At 35.5% G+C, this 23,351-nt stretch overlaps 2 protein-coding genes across 2 annotated transcripts; one reads left to right on the top strand and one right to left on the bottom strand.

Annotated features, from left to right (window-relative positions):
- Window positions 1-2,675: 2,675 nt before the first annotated feature.
- Window positions 2,676-8,907, bottom strand: LOC104899831 (bifunctional nitrilase/nitrile hydratase NIT4A). The gene is made up of 5 exons (XM_010687111.4): window positions 8,702-8,907; window positions 7,736-7,915; window positions 5,318-5,611; window positions 4,072-4,353; window positions 2,676-3,014 (listed from the first exon to the last, which is right to left on the bottom strand). The coding sequence occupies exons 1-5, from the start codon at window positions 8,823-8,825 to the stop codon at window positions 2,869-2,871; spliced, it is 1,026 nt and encodes a 341-aa protein (XP_010685413.1). The 5' UTR covers window positions 8,826-8,907; the 3' UTR covers window positions 2,676-2,868.
- A 4,955-nt stretch (window positions 8,908-13,862) lies between these two features.
- On the top strand, window positions 13,863-22,958 carry LOC104899832 (hypothetical protein). Its single transcript, XM_057396148.1, has 3 exons — window positions 13,863-14,089; window positions 14,253-14,435; window positions 22,551-22,958. Exons 2-3 carry the CDS (start codon window positions 14,277-14,279, stop codon window positions 22,713-22,715), a joined length of 324 nt encoding a protein of 107 aa, XP_057252131.1. The 5' UTR covers window positions 13,863-14,089; window positions 14,253-14,276; the 3' UTR covers window positions 22,716-22,958.
- The last annotated feature ends 393 nt before the right edge of the window (window positions 22,959-23,351 follow it).

Below are 23,351 nucleotides of genomic sequence, written 5' to 3' on the forward strand. Positions count from 1 at the left end.
AAGCACCAAGGAAAAATGAATAGTATATAAATTAGGTACACATGACAACAATAATGTAGACCCAAAGTTTTCTAATATATCAGCATCATACGGACGCATCCCATTATGCCACACATGAGGTCAAAATTCTCGAGGACAATTAAAAAATGAGAAACATATGGTTCTTTTAATTCCGACAGATAAACACCCAGTAATCCAGCATAAGCCTATTACTACAATGCTAAACTGCTACTGAGTAGTGGCTTCAGACTGCTCCATTTTTTTTGTTATTTTTGTTATTTTTATATATATAAAATAACATTCTAAGTAAGATCCTTAATAGTGCTACGAAGCAAGTTAGAATAAAGTAGAAAGAAGAGCAAATCATATATTGACAAGGTCTCCAGGAAATGGGACATTATTGATTCAACTGACTGTATGTATATATGGTCTCTACTTAAAATGATGAAGCAACATGTGGAATGTGGATTTCACAGTGCATGAAGTATTATTTCATAGACGGCGGTCAAAGGTCAATGGTCAAAGGAGAATCAACAGAAATGGAAGAACATGGCATTGGAAGTTATCAACAAGTAGTAAGTCCACCAGGTTATGAACTAAAAGTTCATGGAAATGAGTGGTGTTAAGTTGCTAACCTTCTGTGATTAAGATATTCTCTGGGAAGTATACATTAAGGATTACCACCAAGTTTTCCAGTAATCCTGTCTCTTTCTCGATTCGATAGTGATAATACACGATAATGAAACATAAATACATTCTGAAGTAAACGAAGTACGATGATTAAATCAAAATATGGGGAATATACAACGGGTGTAAAGAGTTCTTTTTTGCAAAAAAAAAAAAAAGAACTTAGTATTTCAGTAACAGCATGATGAATAATAAAAATTTCCATTCCATCTCATATACGTCCGAAATTGGTGGGACTTAATTCACTGGATATTGAACAAAACAAAGGTGTCTACTGTCTAATCAAAGCATAACAGAAGGGCTAAAGCAAAGCAAATATACGTGGAATGATTAAGAGAAAAAAAGAAATAGTGTGTAGAAGTACATCATTATGCAATAAAATTGACAAGAAGAAACAAAAAAGTCGCACCGTATTCATGGAACTCCAGGTTGTCCGTGGGATTATACTCTTGGAGTTGCCGCTGCCCTTACCTACCGCTAACAAAGTCTCATCCAGCAACTACATTTCCTGAAAAACCTAGCATATCTTCTGATAATACATTTATTTACTAAAGACAGATGGTGCAAACATAGCAGCATCATAAGTAAAGTAGATAGTCGATAATTCAGAGATGGCAAAAACTTACTGATGAAAAATTTGCAGAGGTACAGATGAACAAACAACTCAATCAAGTCTAAAGCTACTGATAAACTTTAGACATTACTGAAAAACTTTTGTAGTAATATTTCGACTTCTGGTAAACTAATACCTTTTTGAGGGAACAGTATGTTGTTGCAGGTTCAACATCGCTCCTGCAGGTCCTATATGGTGATTCTCTGTTACACTTTTAATGCTATTGTTGAATACTGTTGACAAACAGTAATTCTGAATCATAAATCATTGTGACAGAGAATGAATAAGATAGGATTCCCTACAAGTAAAAGACGAAGTTATCAAAATACAACATGAATGAGAGAATCCCCAGCGCAGGCATGATCTGTCACAGTTGGGACAATATTTCTTGGCAAATGTTCGACTGACTCCTCTTCCTGAAAGCCAAGTTAGAATAGTTCTAATACTGATCACAGAAACTGGTTCAAAGTTACACTCACATGCAAAGGTTATACTTACTACCAGGTACGACTATACCTGCAACTATTTAAAGCAATCTAGTCACTTTTAATATATATCACATACAAGTAACAAGCTCATCAACACACAATTGCCAAACTTGAATCTAGATCTCATAGACCCAAAATACTCTCCTTGTGATGCAAATGCAATCTTCTCAAATTTCTATCAAACTACCAATTATAAGTTATATACTTATATCACCCACACTTGTTGGTAGCAATCTCTTAAGAAAACCAATGAGCTTCCTTTCACACCAGCACTGAACAAAATCATATTATGACATGAATCAACTCCCATAACCAAATCCACTACAGTGATTAACCTAGCTCAGGGAACGCACGTTCTCAAATGAAAACTCAGGTCATTCAGAGTTCAGACGTATGTATGAACATTAATGTGATATCCTACAATTTTGTCTTGGGAATCTGCAAACAAACTCGTACGAAAGAGAATAAGAACCAAAAGAAACGGTGATAACACGGTACTCTAACTACAAATTGTGAGATTGCAACAATCTCTTAACATGAAACTGATACCGTCAAAGTGCATAAGAATGAGAGTCAAACATGAAGACATTGGACATACCACTTAAATGAGAAGCAGAATTCTTGGAGGATTGATCATCGCATGGGGCCTTCGCATCTTGATGACAAACTGATGGCCTTGAGATTTTCTTCCTTGAATAAACTTATCGCAATAAAGTATGCTTCTACAACCAATACCACAATCACGAATATACCCCTGATTTACCACCTTAATGGCTACACAATAAACACAACACAATTCCAGCATCCATAATGACCTCTTGCAAGTAACAAGTCCATATATAAAGGAGCACTGTACTGGGAAGGAGTGAGGTGGAGTTCACTCAATGAAAAAAAAAAATTTATTTCAACAATAAATCATGTACAAAAACATGAAATAGCCTTGATTTTGTTACAACAGACAAATTTGTCATCATAAACAGAACGATTTACAAAACAAAGCAGCCCTGATAGAGATGTTTCAATCTACATAAACATGATGGACTGGCTTGTTCAAACTTCAAACTACTATCTGAGACAGCCTTAAGATCTTTCGGTTCTTTCAGCCTCTGATGTGAAAGTTACAGGGTTTGTTGGATAGTCCCTTACAGTTAGGCTAAGTATCTCAGGTCTTGAATAATGACCAATTACATCGAAATCAAACTTCGCTTGTGCTATTTCTCCCAAATCTGAGGAACATTCAACACCCAAATGTCAACCCACCAACTAAAGCAAAGAAATATTACGTACACAGCAACCTTCATAGATTAGCTAAATCTGATTTAAAAGTGACAAATTAACAGAGAATACTAGATATATGCGTTATCTATATATAAACATGCCAAGCCAAAAGAAAATAATGGTTTTCCCTCAAAAAACAGAATAATGGTTGAAGAGGGTCCATACATGAAACCACTACTCCAAAAGCCCCCCCTCCCCCTTGACAAAAATAAACAATAGAAAGGAAGAAAAAGGGAAACAAGGTATAAAATCTGTCGAAGGACATTGTCAGCTGTCAAACAAAGAGCCTGGATGGGAAAAGCACAATCTACCTATCCAGGTGTGTCATCTTCAAATAGGATCACATAAATTCTGGGTCAAAACAAGCTGTTACCAATTCGCAGTGCATCATGATTTGTGAAATCATAGCTTGTCAATCTGTTAAACCTCGTAGATTAGACCCTAGAGGTGAATGTACCACATAGACAAAAGGGCTTGTGGTACTAGCTGTTCATGATGTCGTTGCTTTATAATCCTTTGGTATCAGCTCTTTCCATTCCTACGTAAAGCAAAAACCCATCAAGTGGTTGTTTATCCACCAGTGGGAATTATGTACCAATATGAATGTGGGTTTGGCTTAGACTATTGTGTGGGACATCCTAATAGGAAAAAAATTGATACAGGTAATTCAGCGTAGTAGAAGAGAAACAATCAATTTGTTAGGTATGGCTAATGTGATGTGGCGGTTTTTTGTGGTCCAGGAAGGCGATGACCAGATGCCCGGATGGTTACCAAATTTCATGAAGCGGCTACAATGTTATTTGGTTTACAGTGGAGCCAGAAGCTGGGTCAAGAAAATATCGTGAATGTAAAGGATTATTGAATTACGTCATGGAAGCAGTCGGCAACATGGAAAAACCTTAGTCTCATGAGAAGGATTGGTGTAAAATATTATAATAGATCAAAGCAGAATGCATTGGTCAGAAGAATATTCTTTGACCTGCAAGTTATATCCGATAAACGTACCTAGATCAGCTGAGATGAGGGCCTCCCCATCATAATTTGGTCCAGCAATGACAGCCCCTGATGGTGATATTATCACGCTTCCACCAGCACATACAACCGACTCAGGATTCAGATCATCTTCCGTACCACAGAAAACATAATCAGGGGGTGGAGGATAATCTTTTCTTCGACAGAACTGGTTGGCTGACAAAACAAAACATCCACCTTCAACAGCTATATGGGTCACAGATGCTTGCCAAACCTCTCTTGAATCAGCTGTTGGAGCACAATAGATTTCAACACCTATATTATGAGGTGGAACTAGTTAGATCACTGCAACAAGCTAAAATTAGTTGGCAGAAGAAGAGAAAAAGTTAAGTTTCTCATTCCCTTTTAAAATTATTGTTACTTTACTCTCCATACTATCAACACCTTTTTTCTCTCTCAAATGCCAGTACTCTCTTTCTACTTTTTCCTCTCTCGGTTCCAAAACTCTCATACTATTCTTTCTCTCTCTCGTTTCCATTTCTTCATTCTACTTTTAACTTTTTTTTTCTTATTTTATATGCAATTTAAAAGTAAGAAGTTACATGTAGCCTGTAGGATGGAGGGAGCAATAGACTATTCTCCCCGTGTTGATAATGAGCCTAACCAACTTGCAAACTACTTAAGCTCGGCTCAAATATTATGAGCCAAGCAACTGCTACGCACAGCTCGAATGGCTCAATAACAAACTCAAAAGAAAATTTCTACTTGATTTCAAATTATAATGTGTAATACTATAAGGATCTTAGACAATAAAAAAAAAAATCAATTGTAAATACATTATAGCATTATAATTTATAAACGTATTTACTAGTTACACTTCTGAATCAATTTGAGTTTTGCTTTGTTGAACTTCAAAATATAAGCTCGAAAAAGCTCAAGAGTTGGCTAGAGCAACCCAAGTTCGACCTCAGCTTGGCTCCTTTCCACCCCTACCCTCCTTAGTTCCAACACAAAGAAGAATAAGAAAAAAAGCTCCTTTCTTTTGCCTGAGAGAGTTAGTTGGCTGGAGGGAGCAAAGAACACATTATAAATTATACGTCTTTCATTTTAGTGTTCAATGTTCTCATTAAATCAATTAAAAAGAAAGACTAGGTCAAAAAATCTACACATATATTGTGTAATCTAAAACTTGCATTTCTGTTGTGGTTCCATATTCGAGTACAATACAGATATTACATTAGACAAAAGCAAATAAACGAATAATCTGCAATTGGCTAACCTTTAGCGTACATTGCCATCCGCAAAAGAGGCATTTTGTTTTCCCAACAAATGGCAGCACCAATTTTTCCCATGGGAGTCTCAAAAACTGGAATTGTTGATCCATCACCAAAACCCCAAATTATACGTTCAAGTGCTGTTGGCATGATTTTTCTATGTTTTCCAAGGTAACGACCTTGAGAATCAAAAAACAGAACACTACAATACAGTGTGTATCCATCCCTTTCTATTACACCCATTACCATAAATACTTTGTATTTTCCAGCCATTGCAGCCAAACGGTCAACTTCAGGACCTGCAGTCATGATTCATGAATTGGCATGAAGTTCAGTATTTCAGTTTATGCAAACGCCAAGAAAAACTCCGAAAAATCAATATTTTAATTTAAAGATCATTAGATGGACAAAAGATATAATCCATGTTCATGTAGCTGAACCAGCAGCCCTGCTGTTTCGTGGAGGAAAGAAGTTATCTTGGCATCCTTCTCTACCAATGGATGAACACATAGAGGCCAATAGATCTAAACAAATAAGTTTAGCTGGATTGTTTAAGGATAAATATCTGGATTTTGGACATTTAATATATAGAAGTATGTCTGTGGTGCATATGCACATATATTCAGGTTCAATTGATGACCTAAACAGAAAACAATTGCCATCCACCAGAGAAGAAATAGCCAAGCAGCCAAATTGTTGTCTAGCTTGCATCTTAATTTATAGCATTTGGTTTCAATTCATGAAGGTGATTCATCTGATGTGTTGGAGTATGCATGATAGCTTGGGTATTTAAAGGCTCAAAGAAGCATCGAAACTTGAAAGCATATGCTTGGTGAGGGGAACTCACACTTTGCATCTTTGAGGTCCAAACTCTGAACATATAACTTAAAAGTTCCTAGTGAGCACGATAAGAAAATAAGAGAAACGCCGAAAAGGACTTTCACAGGAAAATTGCTTTTGAATACATCAAACCAACAAGCATGCAAATACGAATACACGCACACAGAGAGAAATTGGAAAGTTAGTTCAAGGACGCATCCTAGCTCAAAAGTTAGTTCAAGTACCCATTTTGGAATTGATCAATATTGGATCAATGCGTTCCTGAGCTTTGAGTGGAAGTCAAAACACAATTCACTTAGCAATGATTCAGAATTTTGTAAAAATGCTAAAGAAGCACGAAAACATTAATATCAAGTACCATTATACCTAAAGTACCTTTAATAATGATAAGAAGATGTTGCCAAAGATTAGTATATATGATATATTATGAAGAACAGGCTCACCAGGCCACTACAAATTCCAAAGCAAGCATTCGATTTAGGCTCATGATGAGGACTCATCTAAAAGCCGAAAACAAAAATAACCTTTCTCGTGGATAAGTGGGTGCGTCTCTGATATCGCAAAAGCTTCGGATGAAAACCACAAGAATTTTGACATGCTTCTCCTTACAATGTGTGTCAAAGCTAGTATTCTACCTATGTTAAAGGGAATAACCGTGCAACTCATACCTGAACTACTTTAGTCTTCGAGCTTTATAATTCAAATAGATATTCTCTTGTCATTACTCATTAGTGGATGTGTGAGGGTTGTTTTCTCTCTTACTCATAAGATTTGGGGTGCTCAAAGTGTACTCATACACATTAGAGCGTGATGAGATATTAAATCCTCTCCTACCAGTTCCTCCCTATTCTCACAGATTTAATAGATTGCAGTGATTATTGCTTCTCCAATATGCCTCTTCCTCCATTATATAGGGGCCTCTCCCACGTAATTTGTGCATTTGCTTTACTAATCAATTACTTATTTACTCAAGATTCCAATTGTCACTCTTGGTTATATGGTTACGCCAATGAGCCAATCATTAACCAAGTATTGTCCAACAGGCAATAAATAAGCACATACTCACAAAATGACAACACAATATTAGCTTCTAACATATCATCGAGACCTGCAGAAGACAAGCCTTTGCCCCTCATAGAACCAACACCAACACCATGAGTTCATACAACGATTTCCAAGCTTGCATATGTATTTATCTTCTTGTTGCCATAATAGATTTTGTGTTTGCGCAAGTGGTTATTGTTGAGAAACTAGGAAGGCGCAATCATGGGATGTGAAACAAGTTTTGCAATGTGTATGACAACATGTTCTTTTTATTTTTGGACTGCGATGATAGAAAATGCAATACATATATGCTTTCTCTCTTAGTATCTACTTCATTGATTGGATAGTCACTCATAAATGTCAGAGCTTTATGCATTATAGAAGTAAATAGAGTCAAAGCTTGCAGGAAGCATCATGAGTATTTGGTGATTGATCAAACTTTATATACGAACAAAACATCTTCATCTGAAGTATCACCCTCACAGGCGTATTTAAATGAAAGACTTTCAAAAAGGGAAAAAAAAGAATGAAATTCTTACCAGGGACATCAATTGCTGAGGAATGGTATTTTCTGAACTCTTCCTTACCCTTTGATGTCCTGTTACCAATAGTAACCCCGAAACTGGAACCACGTGGATAACCACCAATAAATGCTTCAGGAAAGACAACCAGCTGGGCTCCATATGAAGCTGCCTCAGCTAGCAACCTTTCAGCCTTCTCTGCAATAGCAAAGGAATTTAGATCAGCATGCCTCTTTGACGTCAATAGGTTTCAGGATCCAAAAGAACTTCAATGAACCCAGTGTACAATAACTTACTGTTCACCGGGTATTGTATGCTATAATCATTTTTATTATTTAATATATGTCAGTTTTTGTACGATGTAGTCACCATTTGCACGATCAGGGCACTTTTGTACAATACAATTAGTTTCTTTTATATACTCTTTAGTTTTTGTATGATATCGTGGGTTTTCTTAATATAGTCAATTTTTGTGTGATATAATCAGTTTGGGTTCACAAGTAAACCTGGTCCACCAAAGACTTGTTGTTCATGATTTTCCACCATAGTCAAACCCTCATAACAAATGTAATGGCAAAAATTGGGTTATTTTAAGTGAAATACACCCAAGTTAAAAACCGTAATCTTAAAATCGTATATTTACCACTAAACTAAGGCTATGTTCTTTTAAACTAAATTGAAGATTCAGTTTAGTTTAGTTTAGTTTAGTTCAGCAAAATTCAGTTGAGTTGAGTTACTTCCCTCTCATAGTATTCATTCAGTTCAGTTCAGTTCAGTTCAGTTCAGTTCAGACAAATTAAGTTGAGTTTAGACAAATTCAATTCAGTCGAGTGCAAAATTACATAGCCTAAATCGAAAGCTCTAACAACGAGATTGACGAGTAAGAAGCAAGATTGAAACACAATTGAAATTAATGGTAAGGAAAACGAGGGGAAGACATATGACAGTATTATAAGAAAAAAGTAAAAAAAGAGAAGGAAGTACCGAGAGTGGCCGGAGTGTCATAAAAGACGGTAGAAGCTTGGACGACGGTAGCGCGCACGGTAGGAGCAGAAGAGTCGGAACCCATTTCAACTTCCGCGACGTCGGATGTCGGTACTAATGCCATTCTTCTCCCTTAGTTATGCCTGCAAAGCCAGTCGCCAGACACTGGTGTGTGTGTTTGTGGACTCTGAATTTTTGCACTTTCAACAAGTTAACTTTTGGATTTTCTAGAGGCCATTTTGTTACTTGCCACGTCGGCAACATCTATCTGTCGATATTAGGTGTTGTTTGATTAGAAGCTATTTTTCTTGGAAATACAAATTTTAAGACAAATAAAATTTCTCATGAAACATGGAAAATCACTCACCAAGCCCTGGTGAGTAATTTCCTAGGAAATGCAATTTCTTATGGTGTCAACCAAACAATTTTGCCTAATTCCTAAGAAATTAACAAAGGAAAGAATTTCCCATGAAATGTAAATTCCCATGGGAAATTACTTCCCATGTAAACCAAACGAGGCCTTAGTATGTCATCGGTTTAAAAATTAGTTGCACCATTTTATATGTTCACGATTGATGACGAATGATTTTAAACATCAATACTTCTATATTTTATTATCAATGAGTAAAAATCATTATATATATATATATATATATATATATATATATATATAATTGAGACGAATATAAGACCACAACTTTATACATTTGGTCACATGATCACAACCTTATACACTAATTAATAATTAAACCAAGTTATATTTGGTGTTATCATTTTAAGGTGAAATATTAATAAATGAAAAGTATAATTATGCGATGCATCTCCCGGAACTAAAAACTAGTTGATTTATTATAGTTTGTGACTACCATAAGGAATTGTTCCTTTTTTTTAGATTTAAAGTAAAGGAAATTCTTAATGATAACTATAAATTCTGGATTTTTCACTTTGATAATCAAATTTGATTGTTATTATATTGTAAACACGTGCAAACAGACTTAGGTGTAATTATTATTGTAATCTATTGTAAACAAAATTTTCACATGTGCGAAATCTCCTCCAATGCCAACATCTTCTATATCTTTTCCGTTCAACTCATACCCCTTCTTCGTCGTCGGCAGTGCCGCCACCATTTCACACTCCGAGCTCCTAATTTCACTCAAGGAGAGAGAAAATAAGAGAGAGCGAAACTAAGGAGGAAAAAGGAGAAAAGAAATCAAATATGTCTCCATTTGACACCTTTAGAAAATACAACAATGAGCTCAAAAAGTTCGATCAAACCGTCGATGGGTATGTTGGCTACAATCCCAACCTTCCATCACAATGCTTTGATCCATCCTCCTTCAACGACTTCTCCACCGCAAATGAGATGACCATTGACAATAAAGCATAATACCATTTTATGATGTCGTTCGGTTAGAAATAATAATCTAGAAAAATCTAGTGTAAAAATCAAGATGAATTATAGAGTTATCTAAACAAATATCTATTATAATTAAGACATGTTAAGAAAAATCTAGAAATGAAGAATTTAGAATAATCTAGCATCAGATATTATTAGATCATATAAGATTAGTGTAAAATATTATAGGTTAAGATATACCACTTCTATAAATATGTGTTATCATTGTACGTAGGAATATAGAGCCATATTATGTACTTCCTCCCACATTCATAAGCAAGAGTTCTCTTATGGAACGTTGCATTATCACATATCATATGTATCTCCCCCGAGTTTGTAACAAATTATTCCAATCAGTGAAAATTCATAAATTACAAAATTGGTCCATTAACCTTACGCATGTGCCTGTCGAAAATTTCTATCATGGTATCATAGCAAGAAGATTCTGTCTCCTCCAAGTTTTCACCAAAAATACGGTAAGTCATTATATGCATACTTCCCGAATCATGCATGTTTCTTTCAACATTACTCCATGCATGTTTCATTATTTAATATGTATTTATACATTTCACATGCACATACATATGGTGGCTAGAATGCCAACCAAATTAAGTTGTTGGCTAAACAAAGCCACAACGATACAAGCATATGGGTGGCAAATACAAGCTAGCCCTATGCATTCAAGGGTGATTGAAAAAAATGTCAACCCGATTCATCAAGGGGTAAGGAAATATACCCCGATCATGTACCGGGCAAAAGACCCGAGCATTAAAGGGCATTAGACCAGGCCCTAACACAATACTTAAGCAAAATGTGGGCAATAGACCTGACGGTAGTGTATGGGATGGGCAAAGACCGAAAATGCAAATTGAGGTAAGAAAATCTTGTATGTCGAATCAACAATCAAGATACCGAAAAAAAATCAAAGCAGGGTAATAAGGATCATGGAGTTCATCAATAATAATTCAAGCAAACAAACACAATGCTACAACACAAGGGAGATAAAAGTGGAGGAGTAAACATCAAGGGGCATTTACAAGGATTCAAGAGCACAACACAAGTGCACATAATTGGAACATTGCAATTAGAAAGGAGATCAAGAAGATATAAGAATGGAGAGATGAACAAGAGCATTTCAAGTATGCATTTCATATTTTTCAAGATTAGGAGGGAGTGTTAGAAATAGTAATCTAGAAAAATCTAGTATAAAAATCAAGATGAACTCTACAGTTATATAAACAGATATCTATTATAATTAAGGCATATTAAGAAAAATCTAGAAAGGAAGAATCTAGAATATATAATCTAGCATCAGATATTATCAAATCATATAAGATTAGTGTAGAATATTGTAGATTAAGATATACCACTCCTATCAATATGTGTTATCATTGTACGTAGGAGTATGGAATCATATTACGTAATTCCTCCCACGTTCATAAGCTTATTCCAATCAATGAAAATTCATAAATTATAAAATTGGTTCATTAACCTTCCGCATGTGCCTGTCAAAAATTTATATCACGTTCAAGAGTAAACCTTAACTATAATGATTTGATTCATGATTCTAACTATATAATAGATTACTCTACAATTTAGGAGTGGATGAAGATGGAGTTTTCTATTATGATGATCTTTTGTTTTCTCCTACTGATCAGATGTATGAGGAACGTTTTACTCTTCACGAGTGGTATAGTGAGTTTTATTTTTATTGTTAATTATTGATTTCAATTTAATCTTGTTGTTCTTTTTGAAGTTTTACTATGGGTAGATCTAATTGATGTTTTTTTGGATTATTTGGTGTTCTTGAGAGGTGATCATGGCCCGCGCCAACTTAAATAAAATTGGCCAATGTTCATGACGAGCCAAAATTCGGGCCAAAAATTTATGCCAAAAGCCCGCTATTTCGGGCCAAAATGAGCGGACTTTGCGGACTAAAATCAGGTCGGACCAAAAAAATAGACAAAAAAGTCATTTTTGATTTGCTCAAAGCAAAAAAAAATGGCCAAAAAACCCGGTCCAAAATCGGGTAGGGCAAAAATGATCAACTCTAGTTTTCTTCAATTCGCTGGATTTGTTGTTCTGGTTATTTGAAGGTGGAGAAAACTCCAATTGATCCACTGTCAGCGGAGAGGAAATTGAAGCGAGTTTGCGGAAAAAGGCGTAAAAGCGAGTAATAATGATATCAATTCTCTTATAAATGATATAATTTTATGTAACAATGATATGTATATAAGCACAACTTTGTGGAAAAATGATATTGATATAGGAAAAAATGATATAAAATACTCTAATAATGATATGACAAGATTTTATAATGACATAAAATAATTATATTAGTTCGCACATGTGAGATTTTGTTACACAATAACAATAATATATGATGTAACAAGTTACACCCAATACGCACTCAGCATGTGTTATCGGTTATACTTGAGGATATGACATTAATCACGATTTTTCATTATAAATAATTAGTATAAAGTTAGTTTATAAACTAATAATTAAGGTTTTTTAAGCAACTATGACATTAGTCTCCCTATAAAAAAAATTTCGTCGTCTCTCATTTTAAACCTATCTCATTTACGTTTTCAATAAGCGATGAAAACATATTTAGGGAATTTATGTTTATATACACACCATAAACCTTACTTGAAAGCAAGCATTTTAGCAATTGTATATAATGAAAAATGGTTAATAATAACACTTTTTTTAGGTATAATCATAAACACGGAGTTGTCATGAAAATTATAATTAAATTTGGCTACCAAATTGAAAATGTTAAAACTTAGGAATTAGGATTAACATTGAAAATTTTCCTAAAAACAACCCTCCGTCAACTAACAGTCTACTTAGAGTAGCCTAAGGTTGTTTTTCACAAACTTTTTTTTTTTTAAAGGTCTTACATTACCAACGAAAATAAATATTCAAAAGGTTATTTATCATGAAAAATCATATAAAAAACTGTTGCGACAAAATTTGTAGAATATATCTTATGAATTTGGACTAGACTACTAACTTAATATGCACCCAATGCGTGCGAACTATCTTAGCATTTTGTTTTTTCAAAAAACTTTTTTGAATTTAAATGTGGTACTTTTTTCTTTTCTTTCACCATTTTTTAGTTTAAATGATGCAGTTTCATTTTTCAAAGAGAAATTTCATTAATTGAAAGCCAACCGACATCTACAATATATACTAAAGAAAAATAAGATACAATTAAACAAGGTTAAATCAAATTTGTATTCGAAGAAACTATAATGAATCAGATCGAGCAATACAACGCAACCCCTTGTATGTGATGAATCAAGCCGCTATTGATATTTTTGATCGAACCCTGTTAACCGCATATGAGATTCCAAAACCTTCATGTTGAGTTTCGAACTTCAACCAATAACAACAATTTCTCATATCTAAAAAAAACACAGAACTCTCCCCAACATAGACTAAAAACCCCATAGATACTAATTTATTCAATAAAATGAGAAAATAAATTAAAAACTGAAAATAAAAGAGGAAAAATGGCGTACGATGAATGAAATCATCTATATCTAACCGATAAAAAAGGATAAAAGATGCTAGGATTTTAGAGAAAAGAAAAAGAAAGGGGAAGGCTTTGAAAAGGAGATAACTCACTATACTTTCAAAAAATGTAGTGAGTTATCTCCTTTTTCTTTCCTTCTTATTATTTGGTGTACCCTATGTGTTGTACTGTTATACTTCGATAGAGATTTAAACCCCGATATTTTAGGTTTTACTCTTTTTAATTGATGTGCAAAACTTTCCATCCCGGTAAATCAAAACCAAAATTTCCCAGAAATCAAACACCATAGAAAACAAACCCCAAAAGAGAGAAGAAACAGACACATTCACATAGAGAAGAAAGAGCGATCGATTTTCATTTTTCATTTTCAAGTTTACTGAAAGCAGCTACCTTCAATTTCTTCGGAATCGCTCTCGGTTAGATGCTTGACACCTCCACCTCCTATGTGTACTATTTCTTCCTTTAATTCTCTTTATATCTTTCTGCTATTTAAGCAATAACTATACCAGAATTAGGGTTTTTTTTTTTTTTGGGAATTCTTACATTTTATTCGTTTAGGGTTCTAATATAATATTTGCTCCTTTGTTTTCTCGATGGGTTGTGATTAGCTGGTATAAGAGGAGGTGGTAAGGATGTCGAGGCCAATGTTGCTGGTATTTTTGCTGCTGATACTGATAATTACTTCTCAGTTCGAATGGAGGCAACAGCTAGTGAGTGATGTTGAGACTAACCAAAGTTTATCTCAGAAACAACAGCGTATTTCCAAGAGAGAGGAAGCTGTTAAAGAGAAGGTAATTTAACAATCTCTATTACTACTTCTTAATGCAGTTGATCTTTATGGTTAAATACTGTACTTCCTCTCTTAATGCTGCACTTTTGTCGAGTGACCGTTTTGGGCGCACTTGCTTGCATTATCTTGCTATGTTGTTGTAGCTATCAATTTTGGTTTCACTAGTTTAGAACATTTTGAAGCTCAGTAGTTTGTGGGTTGTTTTTACACATATATACTGTATGATATAACGTCTTGAATGGGTTCTTTAAAGCAGAAGGTTTTGAAGATCTTGAAAATCCAAGAAGGGTATGCAAGCTTAAGAAGTCTATTTATAGACTAAAGCAAGCATTCAAGAGTTTATAACATTAGATTTGATGAGGCAGTCAAGGAATTTGGCTTTATCAGAAGTTAAGGGGAATCTTGTGTATACAAGAAGTTAAGTGGGAGTAGTATTACTTTTCTAGTCTTGTATGTGGATGACATACTTCTCATAGGAAATGATAAGCTATGCTTGAATCAATCGAGGAATGCTTAATTGCTAAATAATTGTTTTTCTTGTAAAGATTTGGGAGAACTAGAGTATATTTGAGGATTTAAGATCTATAGAAATAGGTCGAAAAAGCTAATTGGACTTACTCAGAAGACTTATATTTGATAAGCTTCTTACGAGGTTCAAGCTTCAGAGTTCTAAGAGAAGTTTCATTCCCATGCATCATGGCATAGCGCTTGACAAGACTTAATGTGATGAGATCAAGCACATGAGTAGTGTACCCTATGCTTCAGCACTAGGTTCCATTATGTATGTCATGATATGCACTCAACCATATGTTTCATGTGCTTTGAGTATATGCAACAAATGCCAATCAAATCCAAGAGATACGCATTGGATGACAGCGAAAAATGTCCTTAAGTACTTGTAGAGGACTAAAGATGACTTCTTAGTATATCTTGGAGACAATGAGTTGGTTGTTACTCTATACACAGATGCAAGTTTTGAGAATAATGACAAAAATGACTTTCGATTTCAATCGGGATTCATTTTTAAGTTCTTGTTGACGTGTAAAACAAGTGAAAGCAACAACGTGTCACATTCTGTTGGACTAATTATTTAAAGTTCATTTTGTTTCCCATCCTCTCACCCCCCCTTCTCCCTTGCATACCAGCTACACCATCACCCACAATACTAGCAACCTCCCCTATGCAATCAAGATACTAGATCCCCTGCTGACCACCACCATTCCCCTTTCCTGCCGATCTACTAGATCACATTTCAGCCAAGGAAAACAAAGTATTGATCTGGGAGCTTTTCCTTAAACCCAAAGAACTCTGCCCTACTAGAAGTAAAAGAAATTGTTGAAGATTTGCAACGATGCACCTTCACTGAGAATTGCCTAGGAAATTGACTAACTAGTATAGTGTCACTCCTCATATCAGAGATTGGTGGTGCTTGACCCATTTAATTTCAAGATTTTGATTACTATGGTTTCTTAATTTACGTTCCAGAATTTCCTTCTACAATTTACCTTAACATCAATATTTCGATAGTTTTATACTTTCCCCCCTTCTTGGCGCAACAACAATCCCTTCCCAAGGCGAAGTACTTCAGCCCTCTTCTAATCCCTCCTTTTTAACTTACAACCACCAGGTGCCATCACAAGTCTTATCTTCAACCCTTTTGTTTGTTCAGCATCCTTGTTTCACCATGAAATTTGAGAGATGTACATACAAAAGAGAATATCTAAGTCTAAACCTGACCATGGCGTTAACCACATTAGCAAACTTAAACCTATAGAGTTTAATATTTAACTTTCAACTCTTCTATTTTTAAATGGCCAATCACAACTATTGTTGCATCCCATTGAGAGAAAGCGGAGGAGGTCTTGGGAGTGACGTACCTGAATACAGTTGGCTTTGGTGGAGGATGAAAGTTGCGGTCGGTCTTTTGTTCGTTAGATAGAGTTTGGGTTTTGGTGGTGATGGTGGTGGTAGAGGATAAGATTTTAGGAACAAGAAACATAGTACAGATAATGGTGGCACGGAGGGAAAATACAGATAATAAGGTCACTAGTACGGGAGGTTTGTTTTGGGAAGAGAAACTGAATAGTATGCATTATTTTGGGTAAAAATCAAAAGTTAGGATTGTTTTGTGAAGGTTGCTAATAGTTCTGAATTTCTGACCATTAGTGTCAATTTTTCCTTTAATTTTCACATATCTAATTCTCATGTGTAAAGTCTGAATAATTTATTAATTAATAATTGCATATTGGAAACTACTTATAGCTTCCAAAGTTTTGATGATTTGATGCTAGCTCATGGAAAACTGAGATCTCAAAACTATGTGATACTTACATAACCACTCTTTGCTGTTGTACTCTATTCATTGAATGGATTGACAAATATGTCAAAGTAGCGGATCCAGCTTAGCCGATGTTTGTTGTGATCATTTAGTCTAATTACCCCAATCTGGATGTGTTACTGTGAATTATAGATTCAAAAGATCATTAATATATTAACTTTAAATTTCATTTCAAAAGCAAGGTCTTCTGTCCTTAACTTGTGAAAGGCCAGTAAAGTAGTAGATCATCACCATAGTATCTTTGCCAGTTCCTATTTCATGTATAACATCAGTCTTGTGGTCTCATGGCTTAGTTGCTCATCTGTGTTTGTCATCTATTTTCTGCATCCATTTGTGTATGCTCTTTTAGGGGTAAGCATACCGCATATGGCACACTTTTTATTAAAAGCAAGTTTGGCCGTATGAGAAGCATGTAACAATAACGTGAAGGAGAAACCTACTGACTTCCCCATGAATTCTCGCCTAAATCCTACCATTTGAATTGAAGCGAATTTGGACTAAACGTAACCCAATGCTACCACAAGCCTCCACAAAACCCTAACCCTTTATTTGAATATAGACCGACTGTCACGGAATGCTATGCCCCTCCTGCTGAAATACCCCCACCACTCAACCCTCTATACCCTGCATTTGCAACCACATAAAAAAATTCCACTTCCACTAAATTTACCTCCACAAGACGAGGAAAACACACACAAATGGGAATAATTTATGGGTAAAGATGTGAAAGCAGAGGAGGAGCACAAGCTGAGAGGAGAGGAGGCAGGCAAATGACTAATTCAAAGGAAGTTGGGTGAGCTTTCGACCAACTTTCTAGCTCTATCACCATGGCTTATTCAGAGGGAAGCAGAACTGTGGAGAAAGAGAAGACAAGGTAAGAACAATGAAAGAGAGGTAAGAATGTCATAGAGCTAGAAGGAAAGGGAAGTACAAAACTTTGTGCCCAAAAGAAGTAGGTAAACTAATAATAACCGGAGGGAATATTAATGAATATTGCACCCTTTTCGTCTTGTACAGCCTCCTATCTTATCTCACTCTAATGAAGTTTTTACAGGGTGTCGTGAATCTCTCTCAGATTAACCCTTTAAAATACCCAAAGAATAAAAGCTAGTGGAGTATATGGCAAATAAATTGGTCATTCCCACAAGGAGATTACTTCCGACTAATTCTTGGTTTTTGTTAGCTATTTACATGCTATTTAGAAGGTAGAACATTATTCACACATAATCTACATTTATTAATATATATTTAGAATTTCGTTTAAGAAAAGACCATACATTTTAACATGGATTTCAGCCTTCGGGGGTTTAGGTAATTAATTTTATGAATGGAGAAACTAAATGAAATGTAAAATAAAGTATTTTAATTATTTACAAGTGATGTCAAGTAAGATGTATTAAGCACATATATAATTGGAAGATTGTGTTCCGGTACAACACGATCTTTTTGAGGAACTCCCAAGTATGATGTTGATAGGTTGACTTTAGTAATTAAGACATCCTATCTTCTTTTACTTGTAACCAATCTTAATGTAAGCCAAGGTTGATTCTAAACTAATCCAAATTGTGAAAATCTGTTGCCCTTACTGTAATTGTACTAGAAGCATTAAGAATTAAGACTAGTAATTGTACTAGAAGCATTAAGAATTAAGACTATCTCATCAATCCTAACCTATTCTAAGCACATAAATGCATCGAGAAGCAAGGTTAGGTGCGCTCTCTAATTTATATTAGAACCACCAAAACTAGCTGCTACTTGCCTTTACATGAATTACACTAAGTCAACTCATGTATATACTACATTACATCATATTTAATATATATACCTAACACTATAGAGATCATACAGCAAAAAGAAGAGTTTAAACACAATTGAATACCAAATCAACTTGAAAATAACCCAAAACTATTTATAATAATTCATGACCAAAGTTAAGTCATCTAAGTTACGAGAAAATCAAGTAGCAATCAAGAACATGTTTGGAGGGATAGGGAAGAAGAGGAAGACATATGAATCCTCCTAAAGAATGTGTTACTTGTGGTTGGATGTGGCGGCTTTGATCTTAATTCCTCAACTCCCTCGGATGCGGGGTTAAGCTTACCTCAATGATTACTCAACTCACCTTCTCTAAACCTTGCCTTCACAGCGTCACTCAAAATACCTTGCTTAAATGGATGTCCCTTGTTTGCGTGTTTGTTATTGCCCCTCAATCGGGTATTTGTACCCAAATTGTGAAGCCACTATTGACAAAAAGGGAGCAATTGGAGATGAAACCCCCCACAGAAGTCATCAGATTTCTTTTCTTCTCTCTGTTTGTGGTGTACAAATATGCAACCCTTTCTGTTTCGGTGACTTGTGGCTGATACTTGACGAGGATTGGTAGAAATGGAGCAGTGGTTGGTGATGCTGCTGCTTCTGTGATTGAAGGGGGTTGGAGATTGGAACGCTTTTGTTATTTCGTAGAGGAAACGTTTTAGAAGGGATAGATAAGTAACGTTTTCTTTCTTCTTTCCTTACCTGCTTCTCTATTGCTGGTCATATTATTTTCCTTTCATATTGGTTGGGACGGATTCTGCAAAGAGGAATCTGGAGCTGCTTCTTTCTCTATTCTTTAACAATGAGAATAGACACGAATATGATCCAAATAGCATTGAGATCGGAAATTTCAAGATATTGACCTCCGTTTGACAAATGTACATTATAAATTGCACAAAATAACAAAATATGGGAAGAAAATGATGCATTTATAAGTTGCACAGCTAACAAAGCATCCTCATTTCCACCACCATTAGCTTATGTGTAAGAGCTACTTAGTATGGTAGGTGGCCTCATAGCCTTTAATCCCTGTTTAGTTCGTGTAGGCTTTTTTTATCACCATCTTACATGACATAATGTATCACATCATCATCACTCTCATCATTACCTTGAAAGTTTTACCCTAAGTATTTGATTATTTGAAACGTTCTATTTTTGAGGTATATCATATGTCCTAATCTTGAATTTCATGTTAGAGGCGTCCCTGCATTTGCCAAATCTACACGTCGTTTTTCATCTTAGTTCGACTCAGCCTAAAATTTTAATCTTTCGAGTATCTCTCCCATATCTGAGCTTGTTATAATTTATACACACTTTTCCATGTCTCGTTCACCAAAAACTATGTCATCTGCCAACGGCATATATTAATGAGCTTTATCATGGAGTATCTTGGTAAGCTCTTCTATAACTGCCTTAAGAAGGGACTCAAAGCAAACTCTTGGTGTATCTCTTATCAATAGCGAACTCCCTTTTATCTTGTTTGTTGCTCTTGTGGCTGTTTTAGTCTTCGTATGTATCGCTAAGTTCCTGTATCTCTTATGTGCTAAGTTTGCCCAAGCAAATATTGTAATTCCTCCTCCCACTGAACTGCCCATAGAAGAATCTTTACTGCCTTCCCTTGATGCCGATCTCATCTTATTCCTTGATGCAACTTCCCCTTCCTAAGACTATCCTCTTCCTTTTCCTATCCTTGAGAATATTCTTGTTTTCTGATCCTCGATGCATCTTCCTTCCTTCTTAAGGATATCCTCTTCCTTTTCCTATCCTTGATACGTCTTCCTTCCTTTGAGTATATTCTTGTTTTGTCATCCTTAATGCATCTTCCTTCCTTTGTAGGATTATCCTCTTCCTTTTCCCATTCGTTATTGTGATCCTTTTTCCATCTACCATGTCCAATCTATGATACACTGTAGTCTGACCCTCTGCAATTGTGTTATTCACCTCTTTCTTAGCCAACTCAAACTTTTCTATGGTTGCTACCTTTCTTCTTTCCTGTGTTCTGTTGACATTAGTTTTGTGAAAAAAACTTTATCGTGTCTTTATCTGCCCTCTTTGTTCCGTCATCGTCTCGCCTTTTGCATTAAGCTTCCCGTGAAACTTTTAAATTTCTTCAGTTGCTTATCTTGCTTGTTTTTCAATTTTCTGCCACTTTTGGTTTGCAGCACCCTCTTGCCTATCCATACTTCCTCAATCACCATCTCTGGACAGAGTTGGGTCAAGATAGCCCCTTTCAAATGCCACCATTTGGTTCATAATGGAAAAGCGGTAGTTTCTCTTTGCAAGCTCTTTATAGTCTGTGCTAATCCATGTAGACTCACTAGGAATGTCGCTTGCAAAAGAGGTACTCCTCTGAGAAATATAGAACCAGAAAAGGAATTAGGTAAGCCCCTGACCTGTATTCTAGTTGAAATATGATGTCCTATACCTTTTTCATAGGAACAACCATCTTTGTGGAATATATCAGTCTAGATAGGTTGGGTAGGAAAGGAACACAACCATTGCAAGAAGAGGAGTAAAGGCACTGTTCATGTAGTATTTAGTTGGTGCTTGTGGGAACCAAGTATTGGGGTGAAACAGTTGAAATCTTCATATTTTGATTTCTGTATGTGTTGTATTGCGTTGTGAAATGCTCGGAGGCATGGGGTGGCATCTGGTGGTTTGTTTCTGTGTATAAATGATTATCTGGTAGCTTGTCCATGTGAAATCTCCAGTGATTAGCTACAAATTGTGGTAGTTTGCCAATGCCATGCAAGCTCCCTAAAATAAGTTTCTTGTGATGTAGCAAAACTCTTTCCTGTCAATTGAAGCTCCAACATTATGCTATATTCAACTTATATTTTTAGTCTCCCAAATGAAGTTGGTAATTTTTTATTATTTGTAGTTTTCGAGTATGAAGAATAACTATGTTTGCAGAAATTTATACATTATATTGGCAATACAAATGCCTTTCTAAAGTTATGTTTGTTGGTAGTGAGAGCAAAAAACCTCTACCCAAAATAAATGGAAAAGAATTTCAAATTGGTAGGATGGCTATCAAAATCGTGAGCATCGGTATGCATGTTTCAAATCCATGTTCAGCATGCATAAAAAAAATTGTGTAAATGTGCTTTTGAGCATCCCTTTGTCTCATGGGACGCTGAACAAATATTGTACTCATTCCACGGTGCACTCTCTCTTTTTCACTGAAATGTGTTGGTGAGGCAACACATGCTGAGTGCACAACTGCAGAAGTCACTCAATGTTGACAACTGGCAGTGCCAAGACAGGCATCAGACACACTGTATCATGCTGGCTCTTTTACTGTGTTTGATGTATATCTCTTGTATTTTCTCCTTTATATTATGAAGAAGCCAATCAGAGTTGCTTGTTTTTGGGGTTTGGCTACTTTGTCCAAATCTATCGAGGCAGATTCTCCTCCAATGATCCAGCAGGTTGGATAAGTTGCTCAAATGGGGTGGGCATGGTTTTAAAAAGGTCAGCGTTTTGTTGCTCTTATAGTAGCAAGGCTGGCTGGTCTCTGTTTATGATGTAATTTAGAAGTTACTTACAGACTGGTCTAACTGTTTGGTTCTGGTGCTTTGATAATCCTGCTTTCGCTTCCTTGCTTACAAAATGACAACAAAATGAAGAAGTGTTGCCTACTACGAAAAATATTGACAGCATTGTGAGACTCCCAAAACAAGGAAATGTAGTATACCGGTTTACGGTTTAGGGTTTAGGGTTATCATTTCCCATTCATGACTTTATTTTACGAGGTATGATAAGCCTTTTGAATTGAATGGATTATTTCAATCTTACTGTTAGCTCATTTTTCAATGATCTGCTTGTTCGGCTTTCGATTAAAATATGGGAGGGGTGTAATGTTTGTGAGACAGATTTTTATTTTATACTAAATGTCCAATTTTAGCGCATGCATTATACAAGTTTGTCTCAAGTGAAATTGGCAATGGCTATGAATAACAGATCATTTTATCCCAAGAAAAGAGCATTCAGAAACTCAATGAGCTTGTACGAAGTCTGCGGGAACAGTTATCAGAGTGCCGAAGTAATGGAAGTGCAAGCAGCAGTTTAAGCAATTTAACTGAAAGTATCATAGAGCTTGAGCGGCAGCAATTTTTAGAAGATTAAGCAAGTTGTGCGTACATCTTCATCTGATCATGTTCATGTGATATGAGGGCCAATAATTTTTTGTGCTCTTCAATCCTCTATATGCAGTTAACCCACGTAATCAAGAATAGAGAGCTTTTATGTCAATGTCGCGATATTGTAGTCATAAAGTTCATTCATACGCGAAAGTTGTAATTGCTATTAGTGAAGAAAGTGTTTGTATTCCATTAAGGCATGTCAATATGATTAAATATATATGTTTTATTGCTGTCTCTGAAAGATAAATTTAGATTGTCACCTCAGTTTTCCTGTAAAAAAGCTTGCTATTGGAACTGTTGCGCTTAAAATGGTTTGAAGCAGTTGTGATTTAGGTGGACTAGATAAATCTGAGTTCTGTTATCTGTGTGATAATTCAATAATCGTTTGCTGAATGTTTTGGGGCGTCTGTTTTGCTCACCCTCTCTTCCAATTTTCTTAATTCTATTTCTTCAACATTTAGAGCGGCGGATATTATTGGTGTTCTTTTTGTTTCGTATTGTCTAACCTTTCATTCTACTTAGAATGTATATTATTTGTTCGTTTAATATATCAGTATACTGTATACTTAGTTGTCAATTGTCAGGATTAAGGTCGATCAGTGGTTGCGAGATCCTCTTT

This window comes from Beta vulgaris, chromosome 7 (assembly GCF_026745355.1).
Source record: "Beta vulgaris subsp. vulgaris cultivar EL10 chromosome 7, EL10.2, whole genome shotgun sequence".
Taxonomy (NCBI): Eukaryota; Viridiplantae; Streptophyta; class Magnoliopsida; order Caryophyllales; family Amaranthaceae; genus Beta; species Beta vulgaris.